At 36.5% G+C, this 16,422-nt stretch overlaps 5 protein-coding genes across 5 annotated transcripts; 2 read left to right on the top strand and 3 right to left on the bottom strand. All coding sequences in view use genetic code 12, as the record gives it.

Moving 5' to 3' along the window:
• Window positions 1-374: 374 nt before the first annotated feature.
• On the top strand, window positions 375-8,453 carry CTRG_04122 (uncharacterized protein; the record flags this gene model as incomplete). The annotated part of the gene is made up of 1 exon (XM_002549779.1): window positions 375-8,453. The coding sequence occupies one exon, from the start codon at window positions 375-377 to the stop codon at window positions 8,451-8,453; it is 8,079 nt and encodes a 2,692-aa protein (XP_002549825.1).
• Window positions 8,454-8,656: 203 nt separating this feature from the next.
• HAP43 (Hap43p) lies at window positions 8,657-10,771 on the bottom strand (the record flags this gene model as incomplete). Its single annotated transcript, XM_002549778.1, has 1 exon — window positions 8,657-10,771. The coding sequence occupies one exon, from the start codon at window positions 10,769-10,771 to the stop codon at window positions 8,657-8,659; it is 2,115 nt and encodes a 704-aa protein (XP_002549824.1).
• Window positions 10,772-12,130: 1,359 nt separating this feature from the next.
• On the bottom strand, window positions 12,131-13,570 carry TIM50 (protein translocase subunit; the record flags this gene model as incomplete). The annotated part of the gene is made up of 1 exon (XM_002549777.1): window positions 12,131-13,570. The coding sequence occupies one exon, from the start codon at window positions 13,568-13,570 to the stop codon at window positions 12,131-12,133; it is 1,440 nt and encodes a 479-aa protein (XP_002549823.1).
• Window positions 13,571-13,814: 244 nt separating this feature from the next.
• On the top strand, window positions 13,815-14,390 carry FGR39 (Fgr39p; the record flags this gene model as incomplete). Its single annotated transcript, XM_002549776.1, has 1 exon — window positions 13,815-14,390. The coding sequence occupies one exon, from the start codon at window positions 13,815-13,817 to the stop codon at window positions 14,388-14,390; it is 576 nt and encodes a 191-aa protein (XP_002549822.1).
• Window positions 14,391-14,542: 152 nt separating this feature from the next.
• CHO1 (CDP-diacylglycerol-serine O-phosphatidyltransferase) lies at window positions 14,543-15,382 on the bottom strand (the record flags this gene model as incomplete). Its single annotated transcript, XM_002549775.1, has 1 exon — window positions 14,543-15,382. The coding sequence occupies one exon, from the start codon at window positions 15,380-15,382 to the stop codon at window positions 14,543-14,545; it is 840 nt and encodes a 279-aa protein (XP_002549821.1).
• Between the last annotated feature and the right edge of the window lie 1,040 nt (window positions 15,383-16,422).

Genomic DNA, 16,422 nt, shown 5'->3' with positions numbered 1-16,422 from the left:
ATCCCTTTTGGCTGAAAATTTCATATTTTTGTTTTTTCTTTCTGCCAATTCCATACCATACCACCCACCCCCGTCTTTTTTTTTTTTTTTACTGTTTGTACAGAAGGGTGGCTGCCGATCAACTTTGCAATTTAAAACAACAATTTCACCAACTCCCTGAAATTTCATTCCAAATTTTTTTTTTATTTTTTTTTGTACCATAGTGAATTTGTTGCCATTTTATTTTTTTATATTAATTGTTTCATTTACAACATCAATTGATACTTGAAAACTACTTTTTATCCAACCTATCCTACCCTCCTCCCCATTTCTGTGTGTGCGCGTATAGAATACTTGCATACATTTTTCAATTGTTGTATTATTAAACCCCAATCATGAGTTCTTCTGATGGAAAATTCTTCACTAAAGTGAAGAATGCATTCAAATCTGATAAAAGAGATTCCACATCTCAAGCATCCCCAAAGAAAACACAAAAACCATCCACTCATACTACCTCAAAAGACCATGAAGATATAGTCGATGAAGCTTACAATGAAGGTCGTAAATTTTTCCATCGTAAACAGAAATCCGGTGCTAGTACTATCAGTGACTCAAAATCAAAATCTTCAACAACTGGTACTACAACTACAGATGCTCAACACCATAAAGAAATTCTCAAAGAAGCTTATGAAGAAGGTCATAAATTATTTCATTTCCACGCTAAACATGGTAAAACACCCCATACACCAACTCAGACCCATGATGCAAAATTCGCTACTGGTGTTGGTGCAGCCGCGGTTGGTGCTGGCGTAGGTGCTGCTGAAGCTGAAGCTGATGCTACAACTACTCCATCCAGCAGTAGAAATGTTACTTCTCCTACTTCTGGTACAGATAAAGAGATCTTGGCTGAATCTTCTGTCGGCCGTGTTGTAACTTCTCCACCAAGACGTTCCAGAGAACCACTTGATCATACAATCACTGGTGATTTTGCTAACTCCAAGCAACCAACAGACCCAACAGTCATTACAGGTGGCAAAGTAGATAACGAACATCAACCAGGAGTAGATGATGATGGCGAACAAAACTACACAGAAGGTGCCAAGACCATTGAAGGTGAAGGTACATTCTTTGATCCTAAAGATACTCAAGGTGGACTTCTTTCTGTTAGTACTGCCACTACTGCTGCTGCTGTCGGAGCTGGAGCTGGTGCTGGTGTTGCTGCTGCTACAACAAGAAGCACTTCTGATGAATCAAAATACAATGAAAGAACTAAAGCTGAGTACAATGATCTTTCAAATTTAAAGACAGAACCAAGCGCTTATCACAATGATAATCAAGGTTCCGGTATTGCTCTTGAAGATGATTTTGATTTCCAAGGCATTAAAGAAGAAGCCTACCAAGAAGGTAATAAACAAGGTAGAGTTGAGTATCAATCTTCTGCCATGGAAGAACACTCTACTGGTGAAAAAACTGGAGGTAGAGGAACTGCTATTGTTGGTGGATCTTCCAAAGTTGATCCTGCTAAACAAAGAGAAATCCATGAGGAAAACAAGTCTGCTTATAATCCAGATGGTGTTACTGGTATTCTTGAACAAAATCATCATCCTCAAGGTACTTCAACTAAATCAAACAGAGATGTTACTAGCTCAACTGGTGGTTCTGTGCCATCATCTCATGATCAATCCAAGGATTCAACCACTGGTACATCCCAGTACCAGAACAAAGATTCTGACAACTCTGGTGTGTCTTCAAAGGGTGGTGATGCTTCGAATGTAGCCTCTGGTGCTAAGACTACTTCAGCCACAGGTGCTGCTGCCGTTGCTGGCTCCAGTGCCCTTGCTGCTGGTATTATTGCCGCAGCAGGTTCCGGTCCTGATGCTGCCACTGGTACCACTTCTGAGTCAGGTGTTGGTGCTACTCTGGTTGGTAATACACAAGCCAATTTAGAAGATGACAAGAAAATTTCTGATCTTGATAGAGAACTCAAACAAACTGAAGCAAAAATTGACAATTTGAAACAAAAACCAAGTAATGCTTCAAGTTACGCTGTTCATAATGAACCAATTCAAGCTCCAAAACTTCAAGATGTTGGTGATGAAGATGACATAGTTGTTTCTACACCAGAAACCAGCTCCAAGACTAATACTACTGGCACTAGTGCTGGTGTTGCCGCAGGGGCTACCGGGGCATTGGGAGCTGCCGCTGCTTACTTGGGTTTGAAAAGAGGATCTTCTGCTACCAAAGAACTGGAACCAGTGTCTTCATATGGTGCCTCTAATACTGTCCCGGATTCTGCTTACACTGTTGGTAAAGAACAATCTGTTCAAGATTCTGCTTTTGTTGAAGGACAAGCTGCTGTTGTCAATGATGAAGCTTACGCAGCTGGCTACAAACAAGGTAAGGACCTTTATCAAGGTATTGACAAGAATTCCACCCAACATCGCGATGCTTTGCTCGGTGCTAATACTACTTCAGCCAACGAAGGAACTAAAACTTTAGATCCAAGTGCTGGTGGAAGTGCCTCCCAAACAGGTGGTCTTTTCCAATCTACCAAAGATGCGGCTATTGGTGCCACTGTCGCTGCTGCTGGAGCTTTAGGTTTAGGTGGTGCCGCTGCTGCCACTTCAGGAATATCTTCTAGTGACAAAAACAAAGACACATTGGCTGATGCTTATACTTCAGGAAGATCCAAAGGTGAGACCAACTTTAAGCCTACTGGTGGATATGCTAGTTATGAAGATGATATTACCAAAGAAGCTTACCAAGCTGGTAAAGATAAGGCACTTTCTGAACATAATGCTACTTCTCGTGCTGGTACTGATACTTCTTCAAACACTGGTTATTTGGCTGCTGCAGGTGCTACTCTTGCTGGGGCAGTTGGTGCAGTTGGTGCTACTCTTGCTGGTGGCAAATCGTCAAAAGAACAAGATGTTGAGGATTCTTTAATTGAAGATGCTGAGAAAGTTGATCCAGCGATCGCCAAACTACCATCCCATAGAGTTAACAAAGGCGAATTGGCCAAGGAAGAAACTCTTGGTAAAGATGCTTCTGTTTTTGAAAAAGAACTTGTCAATTCAAACGAGAGAAATCAATGGGAAAGAGAAACTGATGATTATAACAAGAAGCATGGTTTTACTAATCCAAAGGAAAGTTTACTTCAAGAAGCTGAAGATGTCGATCCTAGTATCAACAAGTTGCCATCTCATAAAACCAACAAGGATCAATTGAAGAAAGAAACATCATTGAGTAAAACTGCAACATTACCTGAAAAGGAAGTTGTTTACGATAATGAAGAGAGAATTTGGGAAAAAGAAACTGAAGATTACAACAAATCTCATGGATTCACCAATCCTAAAGAATCTTTGCTTCAAGAAGCTGAAGACGCTGACCTGGCTATTGGAAGATTACCGGCTCATAGAACCAATGAGAAACTGTTGAAGAAAGAAGAAACTCTTGCTCCAAATGCTGATTTTGATGAACGTGAATTGGTTGCTGAAAATGAAGTTAGAGAATGGGAAAGAGAAACCGATGATTATAACAAGAAGCATGGTTTTTCTAACCCTAAGGAGTCGTTACTTCAAGAAGCTGAAGATGTTGACCCTGCAATTAACAAATTTCCTTCTCATAAAACTAACCTGAAGGAATTGGACAATGAAACTACTTTGAGTAAACAGGCTACTTTACCTCAAAGGGAAGTCGTCTATAGCAATGAAGAGAAAATCTGGGATAGGGAAACTGAAGAATATAATAAATCTCATGGTTTCACTAATCCTAAGGAATCTTTACTTCAAGAAGCTGAAGATGCAGACTCGGCAATTAATAAGCTTCCAGCTCATAAAACTAACAAAAATGAATTAAAGAAAGAAGAATCATTAGGTGATAATGCCACTTTTACCCAACGTGACGTTGTTGAAAACAATGAATTGAATGAATGGGAACTTGAGACTGAAGATTATAATGTTCAACACGGTTTTGCTAATCCAAAAGAGTCTTTACTTCAAGAAGCAGAAGATGCTGATCCAAGAATCAACAAATTACCTGCTTATGGAAGTTCTGGTGCTGTTCCAACAGCTTCTAAGGATGCATCTACAGCCAACAAACCAGTGTATGGTTCAACTAGTGCAAGCATTGCTTCTCCAACACATACCACTAACAAATCTGCAGGTACTACTACTGCTGCTCCAGATGCCAACAAAGATTCGTCATCTTCCAAAGGTTATTTGGCAGCTGCTGGAGCTGCTATTGGTGGTGCAGTTGGTTATGCATTTGGTAGTAAGAATTCTAAAGAGCAAGATGTTGACGATTCATTAGTTCAAGATGCTGAGAAAAAAGATTCAACAATTGCATCATTGCCAGCCCACAAAGTCAATGAGAAGGAATTGAAAGCCGAAACTACTCTTGGTCCTAATGCCACTTTGGAAGAAAAGGAGCTTGTTAATGCAAACAATAGAAAACTTTGGGAGCATGAAACTGATGAATACAATAAATCTCATGGTTTCGAACCACCAAAAGAAAGTTTGCTTCAAGAAGCAGAAGACAGTGATACTAGAATTGCAACATTACCAGCCCATACTAGTTCTGAGACAATCCCACATTCATCAAAGAATGTTCCATCTGAAACTGATGCAACTTCAAATTCAAGTTCAAAGGGATACTTAGCTGCCGCAGGAGCTGCACTTGGTGGTGCTGTAGGTGCTGTGGGTTCGACTATTGCAGGAGGTAATAAATCATCTAAAGATCAAGATGTTGATGAATCTTTACTCGAAGATGCAGAAAATGCTGATCCAAAGATTGCCAGTTTGCCACCTCATAAGGTTGACCAAAGAGAATTGGATAGAGAAACTAGCCTTGGTAGAAACGCTACTCCTGCTGAAAGAGAAGCTGTTAAATCTAATGATAGAAAACTCTGGGAGAAAGAGACCGAGGATTATAATAAGAAACATGGTTTTGGAAATCCAACTGAATCTTTGATTCAAGAAGCTGCCGATGTTGATCCAGATATTAAAAAGTTCCCTGCTTACAAGGCTAACAAGAATGAGCTTGAAAGAGAAACCACGCTTGGAGCTGGAGCTACTGTTGATGAAAAGGAAACTGTTTACTCCAACGATAGAAAGCTTTGGGAAAAGGAGACCGAAGAATACAACAAACAACACGGTTTTACTGGCCAACCTGAATCCTTGATTGCTGTTGCCGAGGATGCTGATCCATCGATTGCAAAGTTACCATCTTACAAAACTGACCCAAATAAATTGAATGCCAATGCTACTTCTGTACAAGATGATAATGATGTCCAAAAATTGCCAGATAATTATCCTACCGCGAGGCCAGAAGAAGTAAAGAAGTCACTTGCCGGATCTGCTGCTGGTATAGCTACTTCTAGCACCACCACAGGTGCTGCCACTGATATTTCTGAAGTAGGCTTAACTGAAACCGATTTGTATCAAGAAGGGTATAAAAAGGGTAAACTTGAAGTTACATCGACAGTATATTCTGAAGCTAAATTACCAAACCACCAAAGAACTATATCTGGAGCTTCTTACAATGCCACCAAACCAATTGGTGAATCTGAATTACCAGAACCTAACATTGACAATTCTTATGTTGAAAAACTGAAACGTGATTCAAAATCTTTGCCAGCTGCTACTGCCGTTGCTGCTGCCGCTGCTGGAGCTGGTGTTGCTGTTGCTGCTGCTGAAGCCAAAAAGGGGTTGAGTAGTGCAAAAGATGCTAGATCTTCCTTAGAACCATCTTTCCAGCAAGAAGCTTATAATGAAGGCTATTCCCAAGGTAAGCACCCATATTTAGGTAAACAACAAGAAACTACTGGTATTGATCCAAACTTGAAGCAATCCAGCTATGATACTGGTGTTGCTGCTGGTATTGTTCCAAACTTAAAACAAGCAAGCTACGATACTGGTTATTCCCAAGGAAATAAAGGACTTGGCTCCACTGATCCAAACTTGAAGCAATCCAGCTATGATGCTGGTGTTGCTGCTGGTATCGCACCAAATTTGAAAGAAGCAAGCTATGATACCGGTTATTCTCAAGGAAATAAAGGACTTGGTTTTACTGATCCAAACTTAAAACAAGCAAGTTATGGTGCTGGTTATTCACAAGTAGCTGATGTTCTTGATGAAAAATTGAAGCAAGACTTGTACGAACATGGGTATGCTAAAGGAAGCACTGAGGCTAAACAAGAGAGAGATGCACATAGAACTGGTGCTGGATCCTACGGTAGCCATGCTGGTTCAAATCATAGAGAAGCTGCTGTGATTGGCTCTCTCGGAGGTCTTGCTGCGGGTGCTGCTGCACTTGGTGCAAGAGGATCTCAAAACCAAACTAAACCAACCCAAGATGAATTTATTGATTCTCGTGGTCATTCAAATGATGTTCGTAACAACTCTGATGAAAACTTGGTTGTTGAAGTTATTGGTATTGAAGACAAAGATGAAGCATTAAGAACTGCTAAAAAGGCATCCAAAAAATTAGATGACAAAGGTGTTGATTTGAGTAGTGGGAAATTAGTTATCAATGCAAACACTAAAGAAATCTACAAGGATGATAATTATAGTGCTTCTGGTGCTGGTACAAGTGGCTCAAGTGAGTTGGGTGGTCAGAAAAGTAGAGATGTTTCATCACCATCTACTAGTCATCAAACCCATGAAAGTAATCCATTTACTTCTTCCACTGCTTCCGATGATGGTGGTAAATTAGATACTTATCAACAAACAGAAGCTGCTAAAAAGAGATTAGCTGAAGCTGCCAGAAAGAATGTTAGTTCCGCACAAAAACATACACAGGGATCTTCTGGATTGACTCCAATTGAAGTTGCTGCATTGAGTGCTGGTGTTGGTAGTGGTGTTGCTGCTGCCGAGCACGAAAAAGGTATTGAGAGAAAGGATAGATCATTATCTCAAGAATCTCCAGATTCTAGTCCTGCTCAAAAGCATAAGTACCCAGACTCTACTGACTATTCTGGCCAACCACCAATCAAAAAGCAGGATACCAATGATAGTCCTGACATTACCACTTCATCTGGTACAACTTCATCATCTGCTCCAGTTGCTCTGGCTGCTCCAGTTGCTCCGGCTGCCACTGAGGACGATGAAATTTTTGTCAATGTCAAAGGCATCAAAGATAACACTCTTGCCACTAAGATTGCTAGAACTGCTGTTGCTAGATTACAAAAAACTCACGCAGCAATTGTTGCCAATGTGAAAGAATTGCAAGTTGATGCTAGTAGTGGTATTGTCAGAGATGAAAATGGTAATGAAATTGCTCAGTATCCAGATTTGGCCATTGAAAAGATCAATAGTAACAAGAGAGTTGCTAGTCATGAATCAAAATCACCAATTCAAGGTTCAAAATCTCCATCTCAGCAACATACTAAATCTCCATCTCAAACTCCTAAATCGCCAACCACTAGTCATAATCACGGTGACAATCATCATCATTTCGGTCATGGCTCACCAATGTCACTTCGTGAAAACAAAAAGGAGCCTTCAACTGGATTAGTTAGTGGTGCACTTGCTGGATCGGTTTCTGGTGGATTGGCTGCTGCTGCCGCCGCTGCTGCTATTAGAAAATCACACGACTCTGATAGACCAGAAATCACTGCTGATGCTGCACCATCTGCACCAGCTTCTTCATCTCAATCAGGTGTTTCTTCTACTGATCGATCAGTTGGAGATTCTAGAACCGGATCCAGCAACAAGTCTGTTAAGCCATCTACTTCAGCTGGACATCATGATTCTGCTAAAACTACCTCTAGTGGTATCAGTGGTGCTAATGATACAACCACTGCATCATCAGGAAGATCCACTATTCCAGGTTTCAACTTTGCTGGTATTCCAGGTTTCAATGGTCCTGCTCCTTCTACCAGTGGTCAATCTAAAGATTCCAGTTCATCTGCTGGTGGCTATAGTGAACCAACTACAACTTCAACTGATGTTGGTGCAAGTTCCAATCCAACTGTTTCTTCATCTTCAGGAATCAAATCTACTGGATCTAATGGTTATAATGAATTATCAAAGGCTCCAAAGTATCCAGACCAAAAAGAACCAGTTAGTCCATCATTGAATTTCACTTCCCAACAAGCTAACATTCCTGGATTAGATGATTCTGTAAGATCCGATACTGGTGGTTATGCTTTAGATAGTACTTCACCAAAGAAATTACAAACCAAGTCAAATAATTTTGGTGTCGATACTAGCGCGGAAGAAGCTACTTCATCTGGAGTTAGATCTGCTGAGGTTCCAAAGAGTTTTGTTGCTCCTGAAACATCTGCTATTAAACATGAATCCAGAACTGTTGGTAGTGATCCTACTGTAACTGGAAGTAGTAATTTGAATTCCCAATCCACCAAACCTGTTACAAAATCAGCATCTGCAGAACCAGAAGATGATCCTAATTCATCTTTTTTCTCATTTGCTGAAACTAGTACTTATTCTATGCCAGGTACTTGGACATATTAAGTATAAGTGCTTTCAATAATGTCATTCATTGTTTAAATTTTTTATTTTTATTTTTTTATCTATATATATATATAGTCATAATTAATTGTTTTAGTTATTATTGTTTTATCAAATACACATATCTCATTAAAATTATTCAAATATAAAAATGAATACTACATATAAATCAGAAGATTATATATATTTATACATATCTTGGGAAATCAATTATATAATCTCCTATCTAGTTCTCTAATGACATTAGCCACGGATTGTACTTCAACTTGCATACCTCTAGTTGTTAATTTACCAACCATAGTACTAAAATCCATACTATTGAATTTTTTATGACGTGATAAAGTTTTATAAGCATCAGCGCAAGGTATAAACATACCAGTAGAACCATTTGAATTAGAAGGAGTAGAAGGAGTACTAGATGATGAAGTATTCAAATTATTATTACTTGTAGTAGTAGGTAATAATGGAGGTGGAACAGGACTTTGAGGATTATTTAAAGAATTTATAGGAATTGAAGATTTTGAATTATTTCTAGATAATTGTCTCATTGGAGTAACGGTTTCTGAAGTTATCGAAGTTCTACTAGCAACAGTAGTACAAAATAAAGTTGACATTGGATCCATTTGACATTGTTTACAAGTACCTGGATTACCAGTACATCCTCCGTCATTCGAATTTGAATTTGAATTTGAATTTTCTTTACTTGTTGAACTTATACTTGATCTGTCAGTATTGGTGGTTCCAGTTGGAGTACTTGGATCCGTTGTACCAGCCAATACGTTAGGAACAGCAGAAATGTTTGAAAATTCACGAATTTCAATAGTTGGACCAGGATGCATTACATGTAATGAAGATTTACGGAAATTATGTGATTTATTATTGGTTTGAATAGGTGGTAATGTTTTATGATCGTCTTCATGTTCTACTACTTCTTGAACATCTTGCATCATATCATCCTGATCATTGTTTGATTGTGGTGGATTGTTTAAATAATTGTTTAACTTTGCAGCTTCCTTGGCAGCTTCACGACAAACACATGGGGTATCATCAGAACAGAAACCACAATTATCAACTGGTGAATCTTCATTAAATGAAGACGTGAGTTGATTATTATTATTATTATTATTGTTGTTGTTGTTGTTGCTATTATTGTTAACTGGTACAGGAGATGGGATCGGCGCCTTTTTAAGTCTCTTTAAATCTGGCATTGGTTTTGTCTTTGTACTAAATTGTTTAGTAAAATCAATTTCTTGTTCTTCATCTATAGATTTAACAGTTCGCTTTCTTGATAATGAAACAGCTGCCATTGGTTTAAATGAATTCAATTGATTTTGTAAATCTTTTCCAATAACACTACTCTTCTTGTTGGTATCAATATCTTTCAACCCCACAGATTCACAAAGACAATTATCTTTAAGACAAACTCCACAATCAAAGTTATCACCACCATCATCTTGACTATTTGAAGACATTGCTGATTTGGCTGGAGTTGGATTGTTTGAAATTGGTGTCAAATGAGTCAGTGATGAGTTACGCAATCTACTAGTATTTTGGACACTTCCATTGGTATAGAAATTTGGAGGCAGATCTGCAGATGGTGCTGGAGATATTTGTTGAACTGAATATGAAGAGCTTGCTGGTGACATGGCACTATGAGGACCTGAATGAGGAGATGGATGATTACTTCCTGGTCTTGACGAACTAAATGAATAAGACATTTTAATACCTGGTTGTTGTTGACAGGGTGATGGTCTGTTTGATCCAGAAACTTGTTGAGCTTGCTGTTGTTGTTGTTGTTGAATTTGAGCTCTCATAGTTGATTGTTTTAATTGATTTAACTCCTGTTTCAATTGTTCTAAATTTTTAACCAAAAATTGATTCTCCACCTTTAATTTATTAATAGTTCCGACTAAAGCCATTTCTTTAATATCTCTTTCTTTTTCAACTTCCAAAAGTCTTTGTTCTAATTCTTGTACTCTAGTAGCTCTTCTTTCTCTAAAAGCTCTTTGAGCTGCTCTATTCTGAGCTTTTCTCTTTGATGCAGGAGTATCAACACTTGGTTTTCTTCCTGGTTTTGGTCTTGGTGGAAGTACCCAATCTTTAGAAGTTTGTATAGTTGTCACTTGTTTTGGTACAAGATTGTTATTACTATTATTGTTGTTAGTTGCTACCACCAGTGGTGATTTAGCACTCATAGAAATATTGGGACTGGCCATTGTTCTTGGGGTTGATCCAGAAGATGATGAAGAAGGTGGTGATCCTGCAATAGCAATAGGAGATGGTGCTTGTCTAGGGACGATATTTGGACCTTTTGGTGGCATTTTCAATAAAAAAACAAGTGATATTGATGATTAATAATTTCGGATTCGCCTGCGTTGGAATTGGTTCTTTTTTTTTTTCTGCTGTGAGAAGAAACTGAAATTGGGTGTGATTTTACTCTGTGAGATAGGGGAAGATGGTGGTTGTAGAAATGAGTAGATGAAATTAAAAATAACTTTGGTTAAACCAGTTGGTGATAATCAAATTAATTCCAAAAATAAAAGAGTAATATGAAAATTCAAAAAAGAATGAAGATGAAGATTTTTCCTTTTTTTTTTAATGAAATGTGATTTTTCTTTCTTTCCTTCTTATTAGTCAATAGTAATAAAAAAAGGAGAAAAAGAAATTTCTCGGCTTTCTTACCAACTGATGAATTAGATAAAAAAAACTTACAGTACACAAAACCAAAAGTCAATATTGTTTGCTTAGTTTCACAAGTAAATTCCCGTTGATGATTGGCTGAAAATCAGCAAAAACAATTCATGAAATTCTCCTCTAATGTAACCATAACCACGTCCTCCTTTTCCTCTTCTTTCTTCTCCTCAAATTCAGTTGAAATAATATATATGAAAAAGAAAAAAAGAAACGCTACAGTTTTACCTATCAACCTACAAGGAACATATAATACACTGACCATCTTTCTACAACGGCATCCGAATTGCCCAATCATTGAAAGTCCTATAATAAACCTGTCCTGACCATTTCCTCCACCTCTCCCCCCCCCCAATATTTAATGGAACTTCCGTTATTCCTATTAATATTTTCAGATCTAATCTGTTTAGTTTAAAGAAAAATTTCGCCTTCTGGTATTTGCTATTTCTTTCCATTCAGCCTCATTACTTAGTTGTACATTTCTACAATTATTACTCCTAATTTTCTTGATTGTGTAAAGATATTCCGATTTTCGGCCCTGGCGTGTGCGGAACAAAACATAAAATTTTGTACTGTCAGGTGGAATTGTGCTGTTGGGTTGATTCCATTATTCTTTTATTCCTTCATTGTGCCAGTAATTGTATTGTACATGTACATATCTCTTCTATCGTTCCCCTCCCCCCTTCCCCTTCTTTATATCTCACAAACGTATCCGATTGTGACTTTTTATTGGGGCCAGATTTTAAATTATCCCAATTAGGATGTCTACAACCAAAAAAAAAAAAAAAAATAGTAAACTGCATAAAGGTTGCAAAAGCTAAGTTTCTATACGACCGTGATAATTTACATTCTTCTTTTCTTTCTTTTAACGATTAGTTGGTTATATGATTATATACATATATATATATATACAAGTGCCTTGTTACAAATTTTATTTGATTTTTTTTTTTTTTCGAATAATCATCAATCTCACGTGCTAGATTCACTAATTAAAACAGATCTTGATTTTGACCTTCTTTTTGTTTTTGAGCTTCTTCTAATGCTCTTTGTTGTTGAATTTTGGCAATTTCTTCAGGGTTTGGTGCACCTTCGGTGATCAATTTGTTCAAAGTAACTTTACCAAATTCTTCCTTCATTTTTTGTTCTTCTTCCATGAATTTATGAGCATTTTCTTGCAAGTATTTTTGGAAATGTTCATATTGCATTTGTCCATGTTCTCTAATGATGTCCAATGGCATCTTTGGTTCAGAAGTTGGCATACCCATCAATTTAGCAAGGAAGTTACCAGCATTTGGTTGTCCACCACGTCCGTGATCTTTCTTCCATTGTTCTCTTAATCTAGCTTCACGAACTTCAAATTCACTAACAATGTTGGATTTATCTTGGAAAGAATTCAAAATTGGTCTAACATCTTTAACTGGTTGAGTGGCCAAGTATTCCAAAAATGGAATTAATCTAACCAAGTAATCATCCGGTTGACCTTCCCATTTCTTAACAATAATAGAGTTTTCTGGTTGTAATGAAGCAGAATCTTCATCAACATCAATCATAACAGTTTTACCCAAATCACGGTTCAACAAGGACAAATCTTTAATCAATTTACCATCTTTGTAACGACAAGCTTCTCTAAACAAGGCATAGGAAATATAAGCATGGTATGGATCCAATTTGTTGACGGTCTTATCGGAGTAAATTTGCAGGTTACTTGAAAAAACAACAATTTCATAATATTGAGACAAATAACCCAAGAAATAATCCAATCCTGGTCTCTTACCAGTTCTCCAACCATGTTGAGTATCCCAGTTGGAATGAATCAACAAATCATCTAAAGTTAAAACCAAAGTTAATGGACGACGGTATTGTTCTGGAGGTGGAGGTGGCAACAAGTTTTCAAAGGCTGGTTCTGAAAAGAATGTAAATAAAGAAGCCAATCTTTTACTCATTCTATCATACATCAATTTTGGAGTATAACCATTTTCAATGTTTTTACCATCCATGTCTTCTTGTTCCTTTTCAGAATCCCAATCTCTACTCATGTATGCAAGTCCACCCAATCCAAGGGCAAAAGTACTCAAATAAAAGAAGTTGGCATATTTTTCACGTTGTAAATCTTTAGAAGTTTGAGCTCTCTTTCTTTTACGTTCAGATCTTTTATCAGAAGTTGCAGCATCTTCACCTTCAGCACTGCTGGATTTTTCTTTAGGATCAACATCTTCAAAACCTGCTCTAGCCAACATTTCATCGTTCAATATAGATTTTGTAGCTTCTTCTTGTTGTTTCTTGTCGGTGGCATTATTATTGTCTTTAGTAGAATAAAATTTGACAGATTGTCTATAAAGTGATGGCAAAGCAACACGAGTAGTAGATGAAGCACGAACAGTGCTTGATGCAATAGATCTTAGTAAATATCTAGATTGTGTTCTTAACATTATGTAATAATGAATGGTCTAAGATCAACTTTGGTCTTGTTAATAATCCCTTCTTTTTTTTGAGTCAATGAAAAATTCATGTAAGAAAATTTTTCTTTTTTTTTGCTTTACCACCGCAAATTTTGTTTCAACTGGAGGCACTACTGCCCTTTAATATTTTTTTTTTTATTATTTTTTTGCGTCATACACTAACTTTATCCATCCACCAACAGAGAGATGGCAATACTTTAATACAGAGCCAACCATGAATCGACTCATAGCTACAAGATCTGTGTTCAGATACAATAGAATATTATCCCCTATATTGCACCTGGCTCCATATCGTACTTTAAAATTACCAAAATTTCTCCAAGTTCTTCCTAATGCAGTGGATCGAGCCAATGAAATAGATCGTCAGTATAAACAAACAACTAATCATCCTACAGATATAAAAATTCAAGAAATTATTAAACAAGTTGAAGGACAACCTGATTTATTATATCAATTGGGTTTTTTCTTTTATAAATGTAAAAAATTGGGAATTACCCATGATAATGTCGAATATAGAAAAAAAGGTATCTTGTATTGGGTAATGTTTTTAAATAATTTAATGCCTTTAAATGGAGCTTTTTGGAGTACCATGCAAATGTTGGGTAAATCTCAACATAACCATAGATTAAATCCATTTAAAGTTAATGATATTGGATTATTGGATCCCAAGAATTTCCCTAAAGAGTTTTACAACCAATTGTTGACTGGGAGATATAGAGGGGTTGATTTTAGAGATAGAATTGTATTTTCGTTGACAACACCGAAATGGGAAGATCCAGAAGTTAAATAGAAAATATTAGGAATATTTTTGCATGTATATATAGAAATACACAGTTATTAAATTAGCAAACTATAAAACAATACAAAAAAAAAAGATAACACCTGGAAAAGGGAAAACAAAATACATGAATAATATATATACACACACTAAACACTTTGAACTTAAGGTTTTGGAATTTTCAAGGATTTGGAGATTTCAGCACAACCTTGTAAGAAGAATCCAATGGTGATGATATGGAATTCAAAAGCAGTGTCTTTCAAAATAGTACCGAAAGGCAAATTTTCATGAATCCAATCTTTAGAAACAAATAAAGCCATAGTAGCAACCCAAAACAAATTAGATGGAATTGGTAAACCTTCGAAATAATGAGCTTTACCAGTTTTATCTTTTGGAATATTATTAACTGAAATGTTGAATCTTGCTAATCTAGTCAAACCACACAAGACCCAGAATGCTAATAATAATACATCAACAGTAGTTTGAAAACCAATTGAAAAAGCAATAGTAGCTGGAGAAACACCAAATGAAACCAAGTCAGCTAATGAATCTAATTCTTGACCCATTAATGAAGATTTATTTCTTAATCTTGCAACTCTACCATCAAAAAAGTCAAAAAACAATCCTAATAATATAAAAAAATGAGCTCTTTGAACGTAATGAGTTTGACCAGTTAATGTATATCTTAAACAAGAAATAATTGCATAAAACCCACTGAACCCATTTAATAAGGTGATGAAATCGGCCATATGTAAATTTCTAATCAAACTGAAATGTCTTTCATCATCAATGAATTGGATATATTCTTTCTTCTCGGGTTTAGGTAAATCTTCTTTTGAAGATAAGGAGAATAATGAAGAAGATCTTCTCAATGGTGGAGGTGGAGCTTCACCAGCATTGATTTCAACCTCTGCAATTTCCTCGTTATCAGAAGCAATAGCAGAATCTTGATGTTTGGCAAACCCTGTTGCAGAAGATTGATTGGTATATGTATGAGGTAACATTTTGAAAAAGATGTAAAGGGGAACAAGTGAATTATCAATATATAATCAAAACAAAATGCAAGGAGACTATTTGATGAATATGTACTTTATAATATCAGAAAAGTAAGGGCAATTGAATGTTTAAGAATATTTAAGCAATTACTTGACTTTAAATAATCGATGATATTTGATTTGTAGAGAAAAGAGGAACACCTAGAAACAAATAAAAAAAAAACTTTCTGTACTCATTTACACGCACAATGTGAAAAAACGAAAAACGAAAAAAAATCTTCGCATTGTTAATGTGTGCTAAGCTTGCTATGAAATTTAATGACTACGCTTTCAATAATATTTTGTGCTGTTAAATTTTGCTATTAACACATACAGCCCATAGAAATATTAAAATGTTGTGACCTTTGAATTAGAGAGACAACAAGTTTCATATATCATTGTGTTTGCTGGTTTAAGCACAGCCTTATCATATGACATGTCATTTGATTCAAAATCATCCCCCCCTTATCAACGTGTCTTGCTTCATAGAAACCCCCCGTGATCATAACCGTCAAAACATTTATAATTTACATTTCAACTTATACGGTGTTGCAAAAAAAACAGTATAGGAAAAGCTACTTCTAGTGATTTTATTTTTTTTTTAGTTGGAAAGAGATTGGCAATCAATCAACTTGATGCGTGTTGCCAATTTGCTCTCACGTGTTTTACATTGGCATGATAGTGCTGTAATCGATTTGAAGGTAGACCCCCCCCCCTCCCACCTTGTGTAATATCATTATTACAGTGGGTCTAGTCTTGCTCTTATATCCTTAATTGATAACTACTATTTCCCTTTATTTCATCTTCCTTGCATTATACCTTGTCTTCTACGTAGACCAAATTTTACATATCCTAAAACACGGTTGCCAGAACCTAACTGTTGATGTCTGGGTGTGTGTTCGTGTCTAATATACAGGTTGTTTGTTTTTGGATTTAAATTTTTTTAGTTTTTTGTCTCTAAAGATTTTATATTTTTTTTTTTGCTTGTTTGTTGTTCTTAAAAGTTTTTG

The sequence above is a fragment of the Candida tropicalis genome, assembly GCF_000006335.3.
Source record: "Candida tropicalis MYA-3404 genomic scaffold supercont3.5, whole genome shotgun sequence".
Classification (NCBI taxonomy): Eukaryota; Fungi; Ascomycota; class Pichiomycetes; order Serinales; family Debaryomycetaceae; genus Candida; species Candida tropicalis.
Note: the sequence above shows the minus strand (reverse complement) of the source record. Positions and strands in the feature narration are given on the sequence as shown.